Source organism: Lichenostomus cassidix, chromosome 11 (assembly GCF_008360975.1).
Source record: "Lichenostomus cassidix isolate B80296 chromosome 11, HeHo_3.0, whole genome shotgun sequence".
NCBI classification, from domain to species: Eukaryota; Metazoa; Chordata; class Aves; order Passeriformes; family Meliphagidae; genus Lichenostomus; species Lichenostomus cassidix.
In genome coordinates, this window is record NC_139492.1 from 6,696,706 (window position 1) to 6,719,363 (window position 22,658).

Consider the following 22,658-nt stretch of genomic DNA (forward strand, 5'->3'; position numbering starts at 1 on the left):
TGAGTCCCTACTCACTCGAGAAGACTCCGACGTATGCGCTTATTAAAGAACCTGTCCTTCAAGGCACGGGAGGCAACAGCTCTCTCCAGCTCCTGAATATGATCCTCTATCAGCTTCTCCTCTATCTGCATCTGCATCCAAGACTCTTCCTGAGGAAAAAAAAAAGACAGTATCTGGTTAGCAAAGGTCCTTCCCAAGGTTTGCATCTGAAAAAGGATCCCACCCTGCTTGTGTTGAGAGGGGAGATGGGGTCCTGGTGTCTGGCTGCTCAGTGTCTGTGACACCTCCTGCGCTCTTAGCCAGGGCCTCAACTCCAGGGAGCATCTCCAGCATCTTTGCCTGCCCAGACACTGTTAGAAAAGCTGATCTGGCCAGACAGACAAGCCAAGAATTTTCCAGAGCTCCAGATACTTGCCTGCCCTCAGCCAGTGGCTAAGCAGCTTGGAAAAAAGCACTGCCAGTACAGTCCCAGGGCACAGTCAAGCTGCTGCTGCAAAGGTCTGTAAACCTTGCAGGGCTTGGGTTGGGAAAAACCAACTTCCCAGAAATTATCTGTGTCTCCTCCCATCCCTTGAGCATGGCTGTCAGGATCCCTCCCTGGAGCAGCCAGGAAGTTGGTGCATCTCCATGAGGGATCATGACCAGAGGGGCAGCCCCTGGGGCAATGCTGAGCAGACACATGGTCATGGCCAGGTGTGGGTAGGGAGGTCCCAAGTGCCATCAGGACACCAGGAAGCTGCTGTGGCATGCAAGGGGCTCAAGTGACATCGAGAAGGTGGCATTTGCCAAGCGGGGGAGCAGCTGTTCTTACAACAGTGCCAGACTTGTCCGTGGATGACTTCATGGATGACCCCATGGTCACGGATGACCCCAGAAAAGACGATTCACTGCTCTGTGTTTCTTCTTCCTCCGGGTTTTCTTCTTCCTCTAGCACTATCTTCTTATTTTCTGAAAGGAAAAAAGTTATCCAGAAATAGGAGACTGGGTACATTGCCAATCCTATTTAAGCTGGGAAGTCCCACTTCCCCAACACTGGCCTCTCCCAGAAACAAACCTTTCTTTGAGTCCCGTATAAAGAGCGAATACTGCTCCTCTGAGAGTGAATACTGCCTCTCTGAGAGGGAATACTGGTCCTCCTCCTCTTCCTCCTCTTCCTCCTCCTGTTCCTCCTGCCCCTCCTGCTCCTCTTCCTCCTCTTCCTCCTCCTCCTCTCCCTCTTCCTCCTCCTCTTCCTCCTCTTCCTCCTCCTCGTCATCAGAGTCATCCATGTGTCGCTCCAGGTCAGAAGTGTTGCATCGAGAATAGGGTTCATTGCCCTCAACGTGTCTTTTCATGTTTTTTCTTACCTCTTTCAGTATCTTCTCGTATTTTTCATTTCCTGGAGGAAAAATTATCCACAAATAGAAATGTGTGTGCATTGCCAATCCCATTTAAGATGCAAAGTCCCACTACCCTGTTGCCTTTCAGCTGGTAGAAATATGAACAGACACAGTTAATAAGGGGTAAAAGGGTTGTACTTTGGTATTTTAATAGGATCCTAGGTGCACAGCTCTTCAAAGGTGGAACATGTCGAGATGCACACTCACTGTGTAATGCGTATACAGTTTTATGGACCTTGCAAAATTACCAATTCTATCTAGAGTTCTCCAATAAGAAACTTAATAAATGAAGTAATTGTCCCCCTCTTCTAATCACTCCCCCCTAAATAAGGCTACAGCCCAGTTTACAAAATGTGCTCTTCAACCTTCAATCAAGGTTGAAGTCTTGAGTTTTGAGATAGTATAGAGCTCTCTGGCTTCCTGCTGTGAATGTTTGGTCTTTTTGCCTTGCAGGACTCCAAAACTAAGCTAGAATATCAGATAACAAAAATTGCAAGGATGTAGGCTAATGGTACAAAGAGTGTATAAAGGGTACAGAAAATACAAAAATGGTATAAAAATGTATAAAAGGGTATATATAAAAAGGCAAAAAATCATCAGGCATCATCCCCAACACTGGCCTCTCCCAGAAAAAAACCCAGCTATCTATAAAAAGTAGATGCTGCCGTTCCCCTCTGAATCTTCATGTTTACTCTCACTTATTTTTGTTCTCTCATCCCTTGCAATGTCATGCAAATCCAACCCTGCCAAAAGCCCTGCTAGCCTCTCTTACAGTTTTCCCAAGCTTTTCTGCCTAGCCATCATCTTTCCAGGCCTCCAACAATGTGCTGGCAAGATCTGCAGGATGGTTCCTGGGAGAAAGCCCAAATGGGCTCAAGTGCTCAAGACTCAGGAAGCAACCAGGGAGGTCAAGCATTGGACAGGCAGCCCTGCAACCTCCAAACTTGGTGGAGATGGGTGTGAGCTGCCTGATGGGCTATGGTAGGGGAAAAAAACAGGGGATCTTCCTGGAAGACAGGCAGTGCTCACCTTTCAACATCCAGGGTAGGTCCACAGTAATCCTAGGGAAGGTTCCCTCTCCTTTCAGGACGATATCTACTGGTTCCAGAAAACTCACTTGGACCTGGAAAGTGCTGCAGAAGACTCTCAGTCTTCCTGGCAGGTAATAGATTTTCAACACTTGCTTCTTGCCAGGTGCAATAGAACCCTGCAGGGACGGGAGAGGAGGAAGGGAATGCATCAAAGACGGTTTGATGGAGGATGGCTGAGGGGACAGACAGGCTGAGAAGAGAAGACAGGTTCTCATCTAAAGAAACCATCAGACCACATCACCTTCTAACTTCCTGGTGCCCAAAAGCTCGCGCCTCCAACCCTGGGCTGCAGTGTGTCCTCCCGAGGGCTCACAAGGCTGCAGCCCCAGCACAGCCTGATGTGAGCACAGCTCTGCTGCTAACAGGGCTTGACCTCTGCCAGCAACAGTCATGCTCAACAAATAAAAGCTCTTTTGTCAGGCTTTGTGGAAGAGGACTGAAGTGCCTGCACTCTCAGAAGGGCCAGCAGCCCCTATCAGAGCACATCAGCAATTCCATGCTGGTGTTGAAGGGCCTGACCCCTTATCAATGATCCCAACAAAAACACCTTCTGCCTCTGCAGTTACACCAAGGGCACATGAATGCATCCCGATGCATGGTTTCCTGCAAACATACATCTGTGGAAATGCAGGAGCTAGGATGAGATCTGGGGATGAGAGTGATGGCAGGAAGGGCACCTCCTCTTCAGGCTTCCAGAAATGCTGTCCAAGCCCCAGGCTGGGCTCATGCAGTGTTTTTTAAGGGCACATGATGGTATAGAGAAGACATTTTATTGTAAAAATCCAGGGTTCTTAAACTGTTAGTTTGTTATGAGTTTACATACTTGTGAGGCACAACCAATGTGCTTAACTACCTACCATACATCACAATAGGAACAGGCATCAGATGTAACCAGCTATGAGCCCCATGGTTTGAGCACTTATTGGTTCTAATAATTGTTTTACAATTCTGTAACTTGTTTTTCACCTCTAGTTTAGCTGAGTCATTCCCAGAATGCTTTTCTAGATAGCCAAAGTAACAGAAGTGAGCAAGGATTTTACAAGGGCAGCAAGGCCCTCACTTTGCAAGGCCTTTCTGCTCCTCAACAGGCTCACACCAGCGAGGTTGAAGGAAAATATGGCTCTGGGTGACAGGACACAGCTGAAGCTTTCCTTGGCTCACCCCTGCACACTGCGCTGGACCCTTGGCTCCCCATTCCTGTTCCCACTGCAGGTAGAAGCAGCTGAGCAGGACAAACCCTGCCACTCGGTCCCCTGAGTTACTCCAGCATGCAACATCACTGCAGCCAAAGGGAGCCAAGCCAAGCTGCTAGCAACCGGATGCTGCTACGGCAACTGACTGCATAGCCCATGCAGAACTGTGTCTGTGGATGCTCACAGGAAGAGGGCACCAGTGTGTTATCCCTTGGACAAGACAGGCATAAAAAAAATCAGAATGTCATTTGGCTTTCTCTTCCCATTCCAAAGAAAGCCAAAGACAGGAACACTGCTCAATCTCCAAGACATCCAGGCAGGACTGAGAAGCTGGGATGGTGGCATGCTGCAAACTCTTCTCCTTGCTCTTCCAGTCCTGCTCCTCCCTGGCCCCCTCACTGCCCCACAAAACTGCTGCAGAGAAGCAAAGCTGGAGGAGGGAGGGACCAGCACAGAGGCTGTGACAATTTCTGGCAAAGGAGCTTCAAGCCCAAGCAAGGATTACGTAAATGCTGCTTAGTGCTGGCAGCAGGGAGGCAGGGATAAGGAATAAGGTGACCCTCAGAAGAGCCAGCAGCACCCAACGCCAGTGTCAGCACAGCCAGAGAGCCCAGCACTTGTGCCTCTGGCCAGTGGTACCCACCAGCCAAGGCCATGGGGGAGTCTATTAGGTGAGCACTTGCTTGACCTCTCTGCCCCCACCAGCACTTGCTTACAGCCCTGTCTCTCAGGGCTGGGTTTGGTGTTTCCCCCCTGCTTTTTTTCCTCCTTTCCCCCCCCTTTTTTCCTTTAATTCTCTCCTGGGCCACCTGACATGGGGCCAGAGCCAATCACTTGTGCTACTCACTGTGGTGGGCACGACCACAGGCACACCAGGCAGAAGGTTTGCTGCAGTGCCAGTGCCAGCATTTGACACCACGTAGGTGAATTCAACCACGCCGGTGTTCCGCAGCGTGACCTCTTCTTCAAGGACTTCATTAAACAACTGGAGAGAGGATAGAGGAGTGGGAAGTTATAGATACAGGCCTGCTGCTGGGAATCTCTTTCCTCTTTCATGGGGTTGAAAGCAAACAGTCACAATGCAACCACACAACTACAGAGGGGTGGTAAAACCATATAAAGGCCAGTAATAAATAAACCAGGGGATGCAGGTCCTCTGCACTCTCAGGAGTCACCAACAGCCAGGAGAAACAAAGGAGGTGGCACCGAGGCATGCCAGAAGAAAAGGCACCTGCATGCAAATATTGGCAAGAAGCATACAGGCGACAAGAGAGACACCCAGGGCAACACAGTCCGGGCCAGAAGATGGAAATATATATGGGTTTTCAACTGAAAAGAAGTACAGTGGGGATTATGCTTGGACACTCTCTTCAGCTACAGTGACTAAAAGCCCAACTTCCTCCCTGGAATATTTTGTGGATTAAGCAAGAGCATTAGACAAGAGCATCTCCTTGGAGCTCAAGCTTTAGGAGCAGATCAGTGGAGGGCTGTCTCAGAGATATGCCCCTCTGGACATCTTTGCTGGGATCCCACCTTCCCCAGTCGGCAGTGTTAGGTCCCTTGGCCAGGGGGGAGGGGAGGGGTGGAGAAGGCCACTTCCAAGCCCCAGAGCCAACAAATGAGCTGAGAAGGTGAGAGAGCCTAGGATCGAGGTGGGCAGGAACCCACTGGCCATGATTCCAAGACAAGGAGCTGTGCCGGGAGAAGCGTGTGGTACCTGCAGCCCAAAGTCGATCTCATTCAAATCCAGTTGGTAGCTGGGGTATGAGGCTTCCCCAGCCAGCGTCACCTCGTAGGTGGGGCCTCCCTCCACGTGGCACAGTGCCTTGACACGGGCAACAATGTTGGCATGGCCAAAGAAGGTGAAGCAGACCTGCTGGCTCTGGCCTGGCAGCAGCTCACCCCACAGTGGCAGGACATCGAAAACCTGGAGGAAGGGGAGGAGAGATTGAGGTGTTGAGTGTAGAAATGGATGCAAAAGAGCAGCAGTGTCTTGGATTAAAGTACAGTCATAGCTGGAGGGGCCTATTCCCCAAACACAGCCAGAATCACCCTAATCTCCTCCTGTGTCCATGCCACTGACCAGTGAAGGGACCGTGGGGAAAATCTTCTCCCATACTCTCTTATCAATGAGTATACACTACATTAAAGTAAACTGGAATATCTCCTGGCAGCAAGAAATTCTCTCTGCTGCAGAACTTGCCTTTAGAAACATTTCTCACTGCCTTAAGAAAAACAGGAGACTTGGAGGCAGGAGCCCTTGGAGCAGGGGGAAGGACTCCAGCCCAGCTCATCTGACTTCTGAGGCTTTTCTCTCTCTGATTTACATGCTGCTCTCTAAAGATGCTACAGTGAAAGTTCCTACAAAAATTTCCTGTCAACCACCTGATGAAGTAAATAGAAGCAATGCCCTCCACAGGTGCTGCACAGGGAGCGTCCTGGGGCAGTCCTACAAAATGTCCCACCTGGCCTCTCCAGTGACCAGTTGCTTCAGCAGAGCTTTGTGATGGGCTTTGAGGAATGTGAGGCCCCTCTGTGGGCAATGCTGAGGGCCACCAGTAGGAGTGGGGACTACAGAACCACTTTCTACATTGGAAACATGGAAGTGAGACAGATTCCCACTAACCTCTTCCATTCCCAAGGCGAGGTGCCCCACCTCTGAGAACTGCCTGAACCCCCTCATCCTCATCAGGCTCTCAGGCTCTGAGGTAGTGGATGACAGCACCTGGAAAAGAAGCACCACGGGCTGTAGTATTTTCTTTATTGTAAAGAAAATAAGCCAAAAAATCCCAAACTCATCATAGGTCTGTAGGATCTGAGTGGGCTTCTCCAAGCAAAGCTATCTTATTTCTCCTTCCCCAGACACTCCATGTCTAGCCACTGGTCGTGCTGCCCAGCCCACTCTCAGGGCACAGCACAGAAGGGCAGCAAAAAGGGAGGTCGGCACAAGCATGGCTTTTCGGTGGCAAGCTGGGGAGGCAATGAAAGTGGTAGGTGCACAAGAAAATCTACCTCTGTGTCCAGGGAGTCCTGTGCATTTGATGACTGCTGGGAAGAACCCTCCTGGGCAGAACCCTCCTGGGCAGAACCCTCCTGGGCAGAACCCTCCTGGGCAGAACTCCCCTGGACAGAACTCCCCTGGACAGAACTCTTCTGGGAAGAATCCTGCATTGTTTCCAGGTCTTTGGTTGGCTTCTCCAAACTTTCAAGACCAGAGTATTTCCTTGCAAACGGTCCCTTCTTCTTTAGTGACTGGGGTTTGAATTTAGGTGGTGAAGGGTTGAACCTGGAAAATAACATAACTATGACCATAGTTATGGTAGAGGGAGAGAAGGATGCCTGCAAGAGCAGCTCCTCATCGAGATGTGGCCCCGGCTGGGTGCTGGTGTGGTGAGCTCAGTAACAGCCACTCCAAAACCAGGCTGGAACAGGTCTATGCTTGGAACAGCCCAGGGATGATGCTGGGATAGCAGCAGTGCAGACAGCTGGTAACTGCTTGCAATGAGGAGCTACAGAGGACAGATATGAAGGCCTCATGGGGAGGCAAAAAGCACAGTGGGAAAGGAAAAGACAGAGAAACTGTGCAAAAAAGTGAGACTAGAGCACAAAGGGGCAGATCTGGTCAGTGATGAACCAGCACAGTCCCCCCAGCACCCGCCTGAAAGTGCCAACCCTTCCTCATCCCCCTCAGGGCCAATGCCAGAAACTCTGCAGCTCTCCCAGATGTTTATCTGGAATGTTTCCCCAACATTACTGGGTTAGGGGGAAGTTAATATTTTGCAACACTCCCAAGTAACTCAGGTCACATTCCCTGTATTAAATCACAGCAGGTGCTCAAGGTGACTCTGCTTGTGTTTCTAATGCCATGCGGGGGACACATTCAAGCTGTGCCTGCATGACACTGTGCCAGGCTGCAGGTATTCCCCACACAGTCAAACACGACCCTCCTCAGAGCTATAGAGGTCATTGCCTTTGAGCCAGATCCCAATTCCCTAAACAAATCTGTTTCTGGATGAGCTCTGTTCTTTATAACAGCAGCACTTCAATGCCTAGTGGTTAACTTGGCTTGGTTTCCTGGGACATTATGGAAAAACCCTTCACTTCTGCCATGAAAAGTGCCCAGCCCAGACTTCTGAACTCTACAGAGAGGTAACAGCAGGAGGAAGTGCCAGAAATGTGTTTATAGATGTGCCCCAGCATGACTGCAGGACTGCTCTCGAGCTTGGAAAGTACATCCCAGCCCTGCAGCTTCCAGGGGTGCTCACATGAGTGCTTCCCCCAACAGCTGCAGCCATTCCTAAAGCTGCAGAACCTGCTGATCTCTGTCAAACACCAAAGACCTGCTCTGTGAAGGTGAGTGTGGTTTGACAGGTGTTAAAGGTGGTCTTTGCCTCAGGCCACAGAGGTCTGAGAAAGCAGTTTTCCTTCCCAGGGGAAACCACTATGGAGCCTATAGCAAAGCAGCAATGAGAGACTGGGACACAGCAGCACCATGTTCTGTGTAGGTCCTTTGTACGAAAGCACCACAAATCAGGTTGGCAGGGAAGGAAAAGAGGTCACATTATAGATCTTCTTGTTCAAGTGCCTAAGCATGGCTTTGAAACTCCAGAGGTAAAGCAGGACTCCAGGTTACTGGCTATGTGAAAAGCATCAGGAATGTCTTACAATCCCAGTTAGGCTGGAGGACATTGTTTCCAGCCCAGTGTCAAACTTGTGGAGATCACCTATTCCCTGAATTTCCAGCCTGACCATGGCTGGCCAGTGTTATTTCCACAAGGAAAACGCAAAAGCACTTTGTCAAATCCCAGGCAAACAGCCTTAGTCTTTGCAAAGTACAAAGAGGACACCAGGAACAAGAGCTTTCAGCAGAGGGCAAAGGTGCGCATACCTTATGGTGTTCACCTGGCTGTCTGTCTGGAATGACCAGTGGTACTTGACAGGAATTGGGCTGCAGTTGGTCATTTCCATATTCAGCACTTGTTCAGTGTCATTCATAATGCAGCCAAAGTCCAGAGCCTTGGTCTGGAGATGGAGATTTGGGAAGTGGACTTCTCCATGAACAGTGATCCGCTCCTTATGAGGATGCTCCACGAAGCCCATCCTGAGAGCCCTCTTTGCTACTCGACTATACAGATTGTTCTCATAAGATGGGTTAAACTGGATGCAGAGATGAAGTTCCTCCCCTGCATTCAGTGTCATGGGCTGCAAGGAGATGAAGAGCATTAATCACCTTTGTGATCAAGTCCCATGGTTTGACAGCAGGAAAGAGTAAACGTTCAAAATGTGACCCCAGCGTGGGTTTCTCAGTTCACCCTCATTTCTTCAGAGTGAGGATCTATCTGCAGGCACCACACTCTGGTCCGAGATTCTCTCAGGCTCATGTTTCTGTGCTTGGCAGCAGTACAAGGGGATGGCTGCTGGAGAGCTGGGATGCTTTCCAGGAGACACCTTTACTGTGTGGTTTGCCCAGACCTGGTTTCCTGCTCCCTTCTCCTCATGTCTTAGAGCCAGCACGGATGTTCCCAATTCAGATGAGATTTTGCTTCCTTCAGCAAATCTGCTGAAGTAGCTCAGGCCAATCCACTGCTGACACTACAGAATAAACTTCTGATCTCAAGGACCTCCCAACAGAAATGTACCACCACATCCCTCCTCTTCAAATCCCACTGAACAAGCCCACAGATGCTCACCTCAGAATCTGCACGGAGGGGCTGCTGGTCCACATCACAGATTTGGAACGGCTGCTCCAAGTTCAGCACAATGCTGAGTGGCAGGCAGGAGGTGTTTTTGAAAGACAGAGGCTTGTACTGCGGAGTCAGGACATCACTGGGTTTCTACAGAAACAGGAGACAAGGGAAAACAACCTCAAGTGGCCATAGACCTCCTTTCCCTTCCTATGCATTTCACATTTTTCAATCCCAGAACTGCATACAGCTCTATTTACTTCCAGCCAATTTAACAGTTACACCTTTGAATACCAGGATGCAATCCAGAGACTTACCTTCTCCACACGGAAAGTGATTACTCTGGAAGATATTTCCACATCAGGAAAAATAAACTTGCAGGTGACATCCACTTGCATTATCTGTTTCTTTGCTTTCTCTTTCCCCACAACAGCGTGACACAGCAGCCGCTCCTTCACCTCCTGCATGCGAGAGTCAGTTGTCACCCAGTGGGTGCTGGCAGGCCAAATACCCCACACTGGCTCACCACCCACCCATGGATCCTATTCCTGTCACTTATTATTAGTGTCTGTAATTAGTCTCTGCTCTCCTCAACACCCCTCTTTTCTTTCTGTGCTGCAGCCTATTTATTCTAAATATCTGTGCCCAGGGGTCCTGGAGCCAGGGAATGCACATCAGGGTTAGCTGGCAGCTTCTCTGAAGAGTTGCATTTCCCCTGGAAAGAAAGATCCAGGTAGGAGAACACCCCCAAGACTCTGCTCCCCCTCTGAGCTGCTCTCCAAGAGTGCTGCAAAATCTGGCTGCCCTTGGGGCACCAGGGCTGGCTGAGAGACTGTGGCAAGCAGCAGCAGCAAAGTTGACAAAAGTCAAGTTGTCAATTATAGTGATCCCTGGGAACAGTTTCCCACGTGGATGGACATCACACTGATCATTACACAGTGTTTTCCCCCTCCAGGACTCAGGGCAAGACCAGGCCTCTACCCATGTTTGTTTGCAGAGGAAAAGCAATGCTGCTACCAGACACTCCCACCCTTCACAGGACTTTTAACTTCCTGCTTCCCTCGGAAAAACCACTTGACTCTAGTTTAATTTACTTCCTGCCTGGCCTTCTAGTCTAACTTATTTTCTTTGCTCTTCCTGTCTGCCTCAGCACATGACACTGGTAACCTCCTGTTTGCCCAAAGGAGCTTCCTTCAGCCTGTATTTTGGGATCAGCACGTTGGGTTTAGGGTAGCTATGGAAACACAAAAGAGCCTTAGAAACTGATGGTGGCCAGCAAGGAAAGCAACTGGCCTCGAAACAGTTTCTTGAAGTCACTCACTTCTTTTCCCAGGCAAACATCAAGGGGCTGCAGAAGAAGCCCCAGTGGAAGGGATCTGATAGGGAAGGGTCAGCCCTAGGCAGGGGCCTCACCTGGGCAGTGCTGGAGCATCCTTCCAGCACCATCTCCGCAGTCTCGCCCGGCTTCAGGTCCAGCTGCAGTGGCTGCAGCTTAAACACAGGGCTGCCAGGTCTGGGGATCTGGGAAGCATTTTTCTTCTTGGTGCCACCAAGGGCAGGGGGACGACTAGTCCGCTGAAGTATGTTGAAACCTTCTGTGGTCCAGTACAGCTGATGTTTTTTTCGTCCTTTGTTTGTCACTTTGAACTCGTAACGGCAGGGAGTGAAGCTAGAAGAGAAGCAGAGATGGAAAATGTCATGGGAGCTGCTATTTCTCTGTGATCACTCAGCTTCAGCACTCTGGTGACATTCCCTGACTGCACACTCTGAAATAAAACCTCTGCCCAAAAGGCTGCCTGAGCTCAAAGCTTCACCACAGTCAGGTCTTTCAGCTTTTCCATTTCTGTGCCTTTCCAGGATATCTAATGACTCTCAGATGATGTATTTCTAAAGGAATTCCTGTGGCTTCAGGGAAACAGAGCTGGGACCTTGAGTATTGAAGAGGATCTAGCCTGAAGGACTATGGAAAAATTGTTCCTTGCTGAACCCACAGGAGAAGTGGAAGCTGAGAGATCTCCTACCTGAAGCAGGGTCCCAAACTGAGCACTGGAGCAAATAGTTTGTCAGTGACAATTGTGCTGCCAATGCCCACAGCCTGGACAGGTATGAAGTTTGTATAACTGTTCTCAATGCACACCTTCAACGTGTCATTGATTTTGCCCATGTCATCCAGGTGTGCTGTGACAATCACAGACACCTCAGTATAAGGGGGGACCACTCCTTTACTGGGCTCAATCCTCCAGCATGAGCGTTTGCCAGCCTGTAAGACAAGCCAAACATGAACTTAGGATGGAAACCATGGACCCTGCTCTGCTGTGAGTTGCAGGAAACAGAAGGACTAAGGAGATGAGCATAAAAACCATAAAGATCTAATTTCCTAAAATCTAGGCTATGGTGTCTGGCAACAGCAACTCTCCAAGAGTTTATACAACCTGTATTTTACCTTCCTTTAACAGACTCATGTCATTAGCCCAATTTTGCTCAACCCAGAAACAGTGCATATGAAAAACAAATAAAGGGCTGCTACTAACCAGCCATTTTCTCTGGAAAGCAGCCCCACAGACACTTACCAGCTCTGTCCAGAACATTGCAGGAATGCCAGACTGATTGGCGAGCCGGAGAGCTTTGGAACTATCTTGTAAGACTTGGATAGTGCCAAAGTTTAACTGCCTTGGATGTACACTGACAACTGGTCCCTGTCCAATGCACTCTAAGTGGATTTCCTGTTCCAGGAAGAAGGTAGGAAAGATCAAAAAAAAGACTCAACAAGGAGAGTTTTAAAAGCTTAGACAGCTCTAAGAGCACTCCTAAACTGGGGATAATTAGGGCTGTTTGAAGTTTTCAGTGATGTAGACTGAAACAGAAGGCCTGAAGCAAGCATGAGGTCTGCAGTGATCCCATCTGAAAGCCACAAGCTCCCATTATCAGGGGACAAAGAAATGCTATGTGCCATGTTTGCTTCTTCACACCTCCTCCACACTGCTATTTCCTCTGCCTCCTGCCAGCTTCATTCACTGCTCCATCTTGACCCAAAACACCCTCCCAACTTTTCCTGCTGCACGGCCATCCTTGAACACTTAGTTCTTTAACATTCCCAAAGCTACACTGGTGAAACCAGTAAAAGTCAGAAGCAAAGCAAGCTTTTCAGAGTAGAGATGAGGCAAGTTAGCTGCCTCTTATTTGTGCTTAGATGTACTCTTCATACTATATGAGTAATGGGCATTAATTAGTAACTGCATCATTCAAGCAGTATTTTTTCTTAAAACTCTGAACTGACTTAAAAACAGTCTGAAACCCAAAAGGGTTGCTCTTGCAGAGTTGGTGCAGACTGTGGGACAAGGAACATGGATCCCTCTGCTAAACTACCTGCTCACACCAGTGGAAACTGGGAAAATTTATCCAGTCTTGCTGGAGTTTGCTGGTCCTAAACACCCCAGCTCTTACACAGGACTTGAATGCAAAAAACTCCTAACACCAATAAGATTCACTGGAGGGCTTGAGTATGATTTAAAAACAGAAGAAACCAGCCTCCATGATGTAAAACTTTTAGTGATGTCTGACTTGAGGGAATGGCATTGACAACTGCTAGAACTACCTTCAGTCAGAAGGTACAGCATCAAGAAATGCACTTCCCTTTGAGATATGACTGTGCGCAAAGAGCAAAAACTTTGCACACTATATATATTTTATATATCTATCACAAGTTCCTGGAAGAAGCCCTGTACACTTTATGCCCCACTAGGATGAGTTGCTCAAAGGCACACATCTCCCCTGGGTCTCACCAGCGGGGATCGTTCTCTCCCAAACACAGCAATGCCAGCAGTGATGCTGCAGTCTCCCAACATCTGGGCCTCAATTGTAAGTGGGACCTCCAAAGAGCTGTGAGCCTCAACAATGCCAGATGGCACAGAGCTGGAGTACCATGCAGGAGCCTTCTCCTTGTCTTTCTAGAAGGGACAGAATCAAAAGCAACTTGAGAACTGAGGAAACTTTAATTCCTTAATGTCTACCACAAGAGCAACTCCCACACACACTTGTAAAAATCCTCAGGAGAAAGCAAAAAGGCAAAAAACAAATGTAAGGTGTAGGTGCTGAGCATCCCCAGGGGGTCCAAAAGTTGCTGCATCCACAAACACCCACTCCTGTGCTGGCAGCCTTCTTGCATCAGATTTTCACAACCCTCTAAGCTCTCCCACGTGAAAAAAAGTCAAAGACTAGAATATAAACATGTTCCTCAAGACGTTAAACTGCTTCCTAAAGTTTGTATTCAGGTAGGTTCCTGTTCTCAGCAAACCTTTAGGTTTGAATGGAAACCAGCAAGATCTTTTCCAAACCCTTTTCTTCCCCTAATAACCTCCTCAATAACATTTGAGGGGAGGAGGTGGATGCAAGGCCAAACCTGAGGAACAAGAATATAGCAGCCAGGAACGTCACTGTCATTCACAAAGGTCAGCTTCCTTTCGTAGGGGACCTTTACGCAGCACCGCCCAAATGGCACGATGGAGTTGAGCACTCGAAGTGGAGGAACGATGCATCTGGGCAAAGATGGAAATAGAGGGAATTAGAGATCCTGAGAGAGAGCATTGAGAACTTTTGCCCTCGAAGAGCATGGAATGGAGCTTAGGACATTTGTCAAATCAAATAGAGATTTAATACTCCTACAGTGATAAATCACCTTTAACTTCTTTTCACTCAAACACCTCTTGTCAAGGAGGGGCAAACACTGAGGCTCAGCACTGCAGAGGCTCCCAAGTGCTCAGGTAGAGCACGTGCCCTCTGTTACAGAGCTGTCTTAACAGCTTTGCCCCTTCTTTGCCCAACGACACTTGCAAGAACTCCTCCAGCATTCCCAGTGAGCCATGAGCTCTGGGGGAGCCTTGCCAATGAGGACCAGTGCCCACCAAGGCTCAAAAAACACAAGACTCCAGTGTATCAGTAAAAATGACTCCCTATTCTCCCACAGAGCTGTTCCCCTGCCTGAAAATTGAGTCATCTCTTCCAGCAGTGGAGGGCACAAGCCCTACAGAATGGGTGATCAACCTCTTCCAGTTCCTACAGCTCCCTCGGTTCTTCACCCCACTGCTCTCTAAATTGACTGTCCCCATTTGCACTTGCTTGACAAAACTGCAGCCCAGACACTGACTGGATGGCTCTGCCTGGGAGACGGAACAGCACTGGGGAATTGCATCCCTCTTGTCATTGAACTGATGCCCACAGCAGCATAGCAGGATGGAATTTGGCTGCAGCAAGAAAAACTTTTGGCCTCAACTCTGAGAACATTACTCAAAAAAACCAGAGGGAAGCAGTGAAACCTGAGCTCACCTGCCACATCAAGGACTATATTCTTCATCAGATCTTTTGCCCTTCCCACTCCTGCCCTGAGCCCCTTTCCCACTGGCATAGGCACTGCTTAAGTGAACAGGACTGCAGCTCTCAGGAGGCTGCTCACTGTGTCCAAAACCAGTGCTGCAGGGCGGGTCACAGCCCAGTTCCAGTCCACCACTTGCAGGAAGAAGGAGAGACAACCTTTGGGAAATTTGTTACACCTTAAGCACCAAACCCCAGCCAACAATTAATGTGCTTCCTGCTCCCCTTAGAAAAAGGTCTAGGAAAGCACTCCTACCTGGCTGTGAGGCTCAGTGCTGACACCCTCTCACCAACACCATCCACATCCACCACCAGCTCTCCCTTGTATTCTCCGACAGTGTTGGAACACAGGGTGACCTGGTAGAAGAGAAAAGAAGAGCAGCAAATACTTGCTCATTCCCAAAACCTCATCACCCATGTGTGGTGTCCTCCAGTTCTTGTTCCACGGTACAGAAAGGGAGGATTTTGCCTTAATTCTTCTGCTGGTCTGTAAGTAGAGCACAGTCTTTTGGAGTAACAAAAGCCCTCTGGCAATATCAGATTTGTTAAATGGACCACTTTTTCACCTGACTACAATGACATAAATGCAGAAGAAGTCTGTTATCTTGAACAGAATGAGTCCAGCTTTACAGCAGGAAGCTGAGGGCAAAGTGTGGCCCAGCAGATGCTGAGCAGTTCCTGGCTGCAGAGTGTTTTCTGTCCCCACTGAAGATCACTGCAGTGAATTACAACTCATTCTGCTCCCCAGGAGAGGAGAAATGAGACCAGGAAGAAAAGCAAACTGCTTTATACAATGATATCTCTCTCATTAACAGCCCCCTTCTGCACTCATCCTTCCTCTGCCTGCTTTCAATCAAAGAAATTGCTCTCAAAACCACAAGAATGGCTTCTGTACTTGACCATCTGGTACATGATTTCAGGTTTTTTGGTGATTTTGGAACCAAAACAGTGTTCCTTCAGGAACACCCCGAGTAACCCAGCTAACAGAGGCCTCTCACTCACACGATGCTCAAAGCTGGCAGAGCTAAAGCTCTCCCACACTCCAGTGAAGACTCAGCCCCACTGGCTGGACTCTTCCCATACCTCAATTTCCTGGGATGACAGGGAGCAGATGGTCCCTCTGCAGGGATTTATTTTAAATTCCTTTGGCTTCATAAGACCTTTTGCTCCCTCTCTCTGGGGCTGGTGAGTGGTTTGGAACATCTGAGCAAAGCTGGAAATGCTGAGCTCTCCTGAGCCATCCTGAGGAATTCGGAGGTTGAAGGGTAGGGGTGCCAGCGAGGTGTTAAACAGGCAGCACTTCAAGGTTCTAGGAAAACCTAAGAAAATTACACAAATATTAATTTATGAATCAATTTTCTCATGATTCCTAGTGCGAATATCCTCTAGTTTAGGATATATCCTCTCTACTAGGGAGCACAAAACTGTGCTTGGAGTTTAGCTCTTTGTTATCTGAACTACAGCTCACTGAGCAGCAGAGGGAGGAATTAATCCTCCATTCCCTTTGACACTGATCCCAGATTGCTGCCTTGGAAATGCCCAGTCTTAGCCCTACTGAACACCACAAATTTCTCTGTCTCTGATGGGGAGGAACTCCCTCACCTGCCCCAAACCAGCACCAGTTATTTCTCACTGATGAGTGTGCATCCAGACTGACCATTTAATCTGAAAATTCAATCTGTAAAATTCCCTGTTAACTCAACCAACACTTGAGAAGTAAAAGCAGTGATTTGTCATCAAGGGAAAGCTACAGTACAAAAAGGGAGGGTGGAATTAGGAACTGGAGGATGGAATTAGGAACTAGAACATGATACAAAGCACCAAATGCAGTTTTTCCAGGCAGGATCCTTAAGGCATCTCCTGATTTGGGGCAACCAAACTGAGCTCATGACAACTCACAGCCCACCCCTCTGGAGGCAAACCTGAGCCTTGCTTCGAGATCAGCAATTAGGAACCACCTCACCCAACAAACGGGGACATCACACCCATGCTGCCCACAAAGGTTTAGACTGTGTCAGCTCTGAGACTTGGTCTCCATAATGGAAAGCCAGGGATACAGCCACACTTCACAGGGGTGTCCTGGCTCTGCAGCCCACAACCTGCTCTGCAGTGGATATATGGCTTGGCTGGCCAGCTCTGTGAGGAGAAGACATCTCCCAGGGCCTGCTTACCAAGAGTCATTTGAACACAGATAGGGAGGAAAAACCAGGAGCAGGCATAGCCCAGAGCTTCTCCATGCCCCTGAACAGTGACCACTGCCAGCTCCAGCAGTGACTACAACACAGAGGCAGGAGCAGCACAAAAAGGACAGACACAGATCTCACAAATGCTGCCAAATGCTGCCGAGGTCACCAGATGCAGACAACAGTCAACAGCACAGTTAAAAGAAACAAAGATAAAACAGTTGCCCTGAGCTGAAGAGGCCTTAAGAATGAAATCAGATTAAGCAGGATGAATCTTCTATTACAGAACCATACTCCTGCCTGGTGCCTTTCTTATTGTACCACTTATTCAAAAGGGAACTAAGAAGTGTGGCAAAACAGTGATGCTGACTTTCTATTCCTTTGGTCCTATTTGATCTCACGATGGCAAAACACTGCCTAAGGCACCAGCAGCCCTGGAGTTAACACCCTGAAGAGGCTGTTATGGAGGAACACGAGTGACGGATGCTCTTATGTTCAAGTGCTCCATTTCAGCAACACACAAACCTCTCACACTGTGGAGCAAGCCCAGGGCACTCACCAAAGGGGACGTCACCGAACTGCAGGGCGCGCACATCGAAAAAGAAAGTCGGTCCTATCACGAGACCCCTGCGAGGACAAAGGCAGGGAGGCAGCGGCTTTGTTAAAGGGAATTGCAAAGCATTCGGGTGTCATTAGGGCTGGGTCACCCTGGGTTTCAAATCGACCCAGCAGCCTGTGCTCAGCACAGCACCCATGTGGACAGGAGGCAACCAAAGCCAAGTGGTTTGGCTGACAGACTATCTGGGACAAGCCCTCAAGCTGTTGTGGTCCTGAGAAGTGAGTGTTACCTTTCCTATCATCACTTTTCTTCTTCTTTTCCCCACCTCTACCCTTTGCTAGGTGAAGATTTTATCCTTTGCAATGGCATCAGTCTGTGGGATGATGCCCAAGTCCTTGGGACATTTCCTGCTGCAGAATTCCCTGCCTCCTACATCAGCCCTTTCCTGGCTGTGGAAAGGAGGTACCAGAGCACCCTCTGCACAGAAGTCAGGGGCACAGCTTGTCCCCCTCAGCGTGGGCATGAGAGCTAAGGTGAGGCTGCTGCTGCCCATTTGGGATGCATTAACAGGATTTTAAAAACACTGCTGCTGATGCAGAATTGCCCAGGCTGGCCCAGCCCCAAAGCCCTGGGGGCCTTGCTGGGTGTTCAGGTGGGACAGCCCAGACCAGGTACTGCCCAAAGCTGATCAATCCCACAGCCTGCCATGGCCTAAGTGGGAGAGACATCCCTGGAAGGATGGAGTCACTCCAGCTCCTGGGTACCCACACAGGGCAGCAGGCACCCCCACACTAAAGATTGGCCAAGACTACAGCCAAGATTAAGATCTCAGGCAACGCCTTTTTTTCTCTGCTCCACCACAAAATGGGGTAGATGGGAGATGATTGCCCATAGACAGCTACAGATGTGCCCAGCAAGCTCCCAGAGCCCCCCTCACTTGACAGTAAAGGTCACACGCTTAGAGGTTCCAGCCACACTGAAGTTGAATTCTTCCTTGAACTCCCCCAAGACAGCAGGGCAGAAGGAAATCTGGATGGCCTGGAGCCCGTTCGGTGGCACGATGCCCTCCTGGGGCATGAAGGTGAAGCAGGAGCCGATGCGTGTGGTTGGAGGGACAAGGCTGAAGGAACCTTCAATAGGTCCCTTGTTTAACAGGATCACCTGCAGCAGTAGGAAAGCAACATGGAAATAAATTAGGAATGTCCTTTCTTACAGATGTCTAATTTGCTTTCAAATTAAACAAACAGCACCTGTAAAAGGCAGGAGATGCCCTGTGCTGCTGCATGGCAGAAGCAAAATAATACAACTTTGAAATACAACTTTGTATGCCTTTGGGTTTTTCATGCAAAGCACTGATAACTTCACATAATCAGAGTCACTCTGGGGTTTTCCCACTGACACAGACAGTCCACTTCGACCTGCAGCACAGAGGAGCTGCTCAGCATCACAAGTTCATTCACACCCAGCCATAAGAGCAACACTGGGCATTGCAGTATTACCAGTGAAATCACCACAGAGCTGCTGCTGCTGTTCCAGGTGTGCCCAGCCCCACCACAGGCAGGACACATTCAGCTTCCATTGCAGCCAACCCGTTTATTGCATGTGGAAGACACCAGAAACAAAGACTTAGAAAGTTCCTTTGCTTCTTTCCCAGAAACACTTTGCTCTTTTGAGAGGCAGAGATACACCAAGGCTGAAGTGTGCTGAGGGACTCGTCAGCAAGGCAAAGCACTTCAAGCCCTTTGAGAGGGCCAGTACTGAGCCAGGAGGACGGATGGCTTTCCTCCAACTGCCAGGAATAGGGAAGAAGCACTTGACTGAAAAATGTTTGCAATGGACTCAAGCTCAAATGCAGCCAGTTTGTTCCAGCTGCTTTTGGACAGCCTGAGCACGAAGGTGATTTGTGTCTGGGGATGGAACAGAAGCCTCTGAAAACACAGCTTTTTGACCCAGCGTTGTTTTAATGTGCCAAAAGGTTGATTTGCAGGAAGCCTCCAAGCTGATCTTCAGGGAAAGCTGCCAAAAAGAAGCGATTGGGGTTTCACGAACAACAGACACACTTTTCCAACCTTATCAAAGAGATTCAGATTCCAAGAAACCCCAAAAGGTTGACTAGTATCACAACTGCCGAAGTTGCCAGGAATTCTACAGGTCCACAAGGCTCACTGCTGCCCTAGAAGCCACAAGGGTCCAACCCAACCCTGCTGCTCACCTCATATCTGTGGACTACTCTGAGAAACACCTTCCCAGTGTCCAGTTTCTCAAATCTGAAGCGGAGCCAGGGCCCGAGGCCTTCCCCTGTGAGGAGCAGGGGCAGCCTGGTCTCACGTCCTGGGGAAAGATTTTTGTTTCAGTACAGTAATTCCTTCTGCTATCCTACATTTTTCATTGCCTTAGTGCTAGTCCTTGTCTATGAGCTGCACGGGAGCAGCTCCAGATGTTGGTCCTTATCATCCGTCAGGAGATATGATACGTCCACAGAGACATCCTTTCTTCTACCCCTATGTTGTTACTGGAACTTTAGGAAATACCAGAAATTTTGTTTTTCCTCCTTCTGGGTGCACCTCAGAGAGTGTTTTTCCCAAAGGAGGAGAAGCAGGCTTAATACAGGCAGCATTCAGAACAACTGAGAGAGAAAAAAAAAACTAAATAGAGGAGATCCCATGGAAGCTGCAGGGACAGTGAAGATGTGCCAGCACTGCCCTGCTGATCACAGACTCTTCCCAGCAATATCACAGGAGCCCAGTGATCTGGAAGAGTATTTGGACCTCACCTTCACTGAGGGTGAGAGAGGCAGGGGAAGGAGCTGTACCTGAGATGTCACAGTAAACTGCTTGTTTATAGACTCGGGCTTCTTGGGGCTTAAAGAACACAGTGATTTCAACCGAACAATTCGGCCTGACCTCTCCCTCCTAAAGCAGAAGGAGACAGCAAAACATTTATCTTCAAACATCACATTTCTTGTTTTCAACCACAGCCCAGTAAGCCTTTATTTAGAACATCAACGACAAGCAAGGAGTGAGCAACACTTATCAACAATAATGATAACAGAGTTTGGAAGCTTTAGTCAGGCTCCCGTCCCTGCCAGGAGCCCCCAGGGCAGAAATGCTTTTTGCAATCAGCTCTCCAACCTCACCAGAAACCCACTGACTTCTCTCTCAGCACACAAAGCCAGCTGAGCAGAGATCTGTCAAGTGACCTCATTCAGGGATAAGGAAGAATAGGAGGAGGAGAAGCAGGAAGGGAGGTTCTCAGCTATCACTTACCTGCGGCTCCAGGGAGAAAATGTCGCTGTTGAACAGCATGGGGTCTCCTCGCACCTTTGCCCTCTCGCCCCGGAGGATGTGGGAGAGAAGAGCAAAGCGTTCTCGCCGAGTGGTGTCCACTCTGTGCTGCCTCAGAAAACCACAGAAATTGCGCGTTTCCTGCCGACACAGCCTGTGATAGTGCCTGCAGCCCCAGGAGAGACAAACCCAGCAGGGTGTTTAATAAGCCACACATTTGCAGAGGGAAGTGGAAGTGCAGGAGCAGCAAAGCATTTGGGGAGGAGAGCAGCAGCTCCTCAGCAAGGGGCTGACCCCGAGCCACAGGGTCCCAACTGGATCAGAGGATCATTTGTTGTTCACTGGCACAGCAGGTAGTTTTACTCCACACTTATAAGCTCAGGAGAGGTTTTGAAAGCCAGCAGCCTTCAAGAGAATCTCCTGGCTCAATTGCCACAACTGAAGGAGAATCCATCATCCACCTCAACTGGCTTTTCCTGACACAGAACTGCTTGGGGGAGGCAGATAGAGATGGGATGGCCTACTTACCCAAAGCCGTTCAAAAGCCCAAATATCTCCTGAAGCCATATATTAGTTTTACCCTTGGGCAAGGTATCTCACTGAAATGGATCTTTCAAACCCACCTCATTTTCAGCTGATCCTCCTCTTCCTGAGTATCAAAAGCCTTCCACTGGAAGTAGGCTGTCATATCACTCTGGTTGTGGATGAGCACGGTTGCGCAGTTTGACAGTGTGATGTATGTCTTCTCAACTGTCACAGAATTCCTGTCCAGCCTGATGTGGACATCCACAGCTGTTCCATGAAGGCTTGTGTGGGTGTCTTCACCTGGAACAAAGCAAAGGTGAGTCTTTGCTCAGCTCACTGGCTGAGGGAAGCACAAGGAACAGAGCAAACCACAGGTAACAGAAGAAAGCGTCAGCTTTTAGCTGAATGAGCAGTTCCATGAATCAGAACATTTATCACATCCTGACAGCTGCATGTGCACAGCATGAGGATGTCCTGGACAACCTGCCAGCATTTCACCCTCTAGAATGGACCCTTGCCAAAGGCTCCCTTGTTTCCAGAGCTTTCAAACCTTAATTATTCCCAAACCTTTCAAACCTTAATTATTCCTAATTATTCCCTAGGAGTCATCTAGGCTCAAACTTCAGTACCAAACCCACCCTTCCTGTTGCAGGTGTTTCCCAGGTGAGATGCAAACAACAATATCAGACATGCTTTCTAGAAACTGCATTTATGTGGAGCTCTACGATGATCAAGATGACAAATCACTACAAAATGAACACTACGAAAACTATCATCATCTCCCTCTTTAAACCCATGGCCACATCAGTGTTTCTGCTTAGAAAGGGCTCTGCTTTGAAGGATGTAGAGAGTGCCCTGTGCAGTGCCCAGCACTCACCTGTGTCGTAGTGCACTACCAGGGGTGTGGAATAGTCACCAGTCTTCAGTGGCTGAAATTCCACTGTCACCGGCACGGTGTCACCAACGTCCAGACTACCCATGGTCGGACTGACAGAGAAAGGGCTGCAACACAGAGATATCAGGACTCTTGGGGGAGATTTGGGGATGATATTCCTTTTGCAGTCCAGTTCACTTCAGCTCACTTGTGCAAGCAAGGAGCAAACCAACCACAGTCAGCAGAAGACAAACTGAACACACATGATCAGAAACAGCTACTGACTCTTGTGTGAGGAGATCCAGCCCTCACAAGATCGTGTGGCATAAAATTACCTCATCTCCCCCATACTCTGCATCCAGCTATCTGCAATGAGGCTCAAGGGTCATTTACATCTAGCTTACTTTCATCAGGCATTAGCTCCCCACATTGACAGAGCTGGGCAAAAGTTGCAGCCACGAGGATACCAAAGACCAAATACTCCTAACATAATTTAGAAACAGACCTGACAAGTGAACA

At 48.9% G+C, this 22,658-nt stretch overlaps 1 protein-coding gene across 1 annotated transcript in view; it reads right to left on the reverse strand.

Annotated features, from left to right (window-relative positions):
- The window catches only part of LOC146432148 (hydrocephalus-inducing protein homolog), a 31,171-nt gene that overhangs the window by 4,070 nt on the left and 4,443 nt on the right, over positions 1-22,658 (reverse strand). Inside the window, exons 6-30 of the mRNA XM_085072140.1 lie at positions 22,143-22,267; positions 21,364-21,565; positions 20,723-20,906; positions 20,269-20,368; positions 19,669-19,787; positions 18,394-18,617; positions 17,457-17,563; positions 15,798-16,033; positions 14,971-15,071; positions 13,747-13,882; positions 13,130-13,294; positions 11,918-12,070; positions 11,369-11,607; positions 10,761-11,016; positions 9,665-9,808; positions 9,354-9,497; positions 8,552-8,865; positions 6,676-6,949; positions 6,290-6,388; positions 5,381-5,590; positions 4,511-4,648; positions 2,409-2,586; positions 1,055-1,378; positions 812-948; positions 16-149 (exon numbers count right to left, since the gene is read on the reverse strand). Of these exons, the coding sequence (XP_084928266.1) occupies positions 16-149; positions 812-948; positions 1,055-1,378; positions 2,409-2,586; positions 4,511-4,648; positions 5,381-5,590; positions 6,290-6,388; positions 6,676-6,949; positions 8,552-8,865; positions 9,354-9,497; positions 9,665-9,808; positions 10,761-11,016; positions 11,369-11,607; positions 11,918-12,070; positions 13,130-13,294; positions 13,747-13,882; positions 14,971-15,071; positions 15,798-16,033; positions 17,457-17,563; positions 18,394-18,617; positions 19,669-19,787; positions 20,269-20,368; positions 20,723-20,906; positions 21,364-21,565; positions 22,143-22,267 (4,443 nt within the window). The remainder of the gene's footprint in view (positions 1-15; positions 150-811; positions 949-1,054; positions 1,379-2,408; positions 2,587-4,510; positions 4,649-5,380; positions 5,591-6,289; positions 6,389-6,675; positions 6,950-8,551; positions 8,866-9,353; positions 9,498-9,664; positions 9,809-10,760; positions 11,017-11,368; positions 11,608-11,917; positions 12,071-13,129; positions 13,295-13,746; positions 13,883-14,970; positions 15,072-15,797; positions 16,034-17,456; positions 17,564-18,393; positions 18,618-19,668; positions 19,788-20,268; positions 20,369-20,722; positions 20,907-21,363; positions 21,566-22,142; positions 22,268-22,658) is intronic.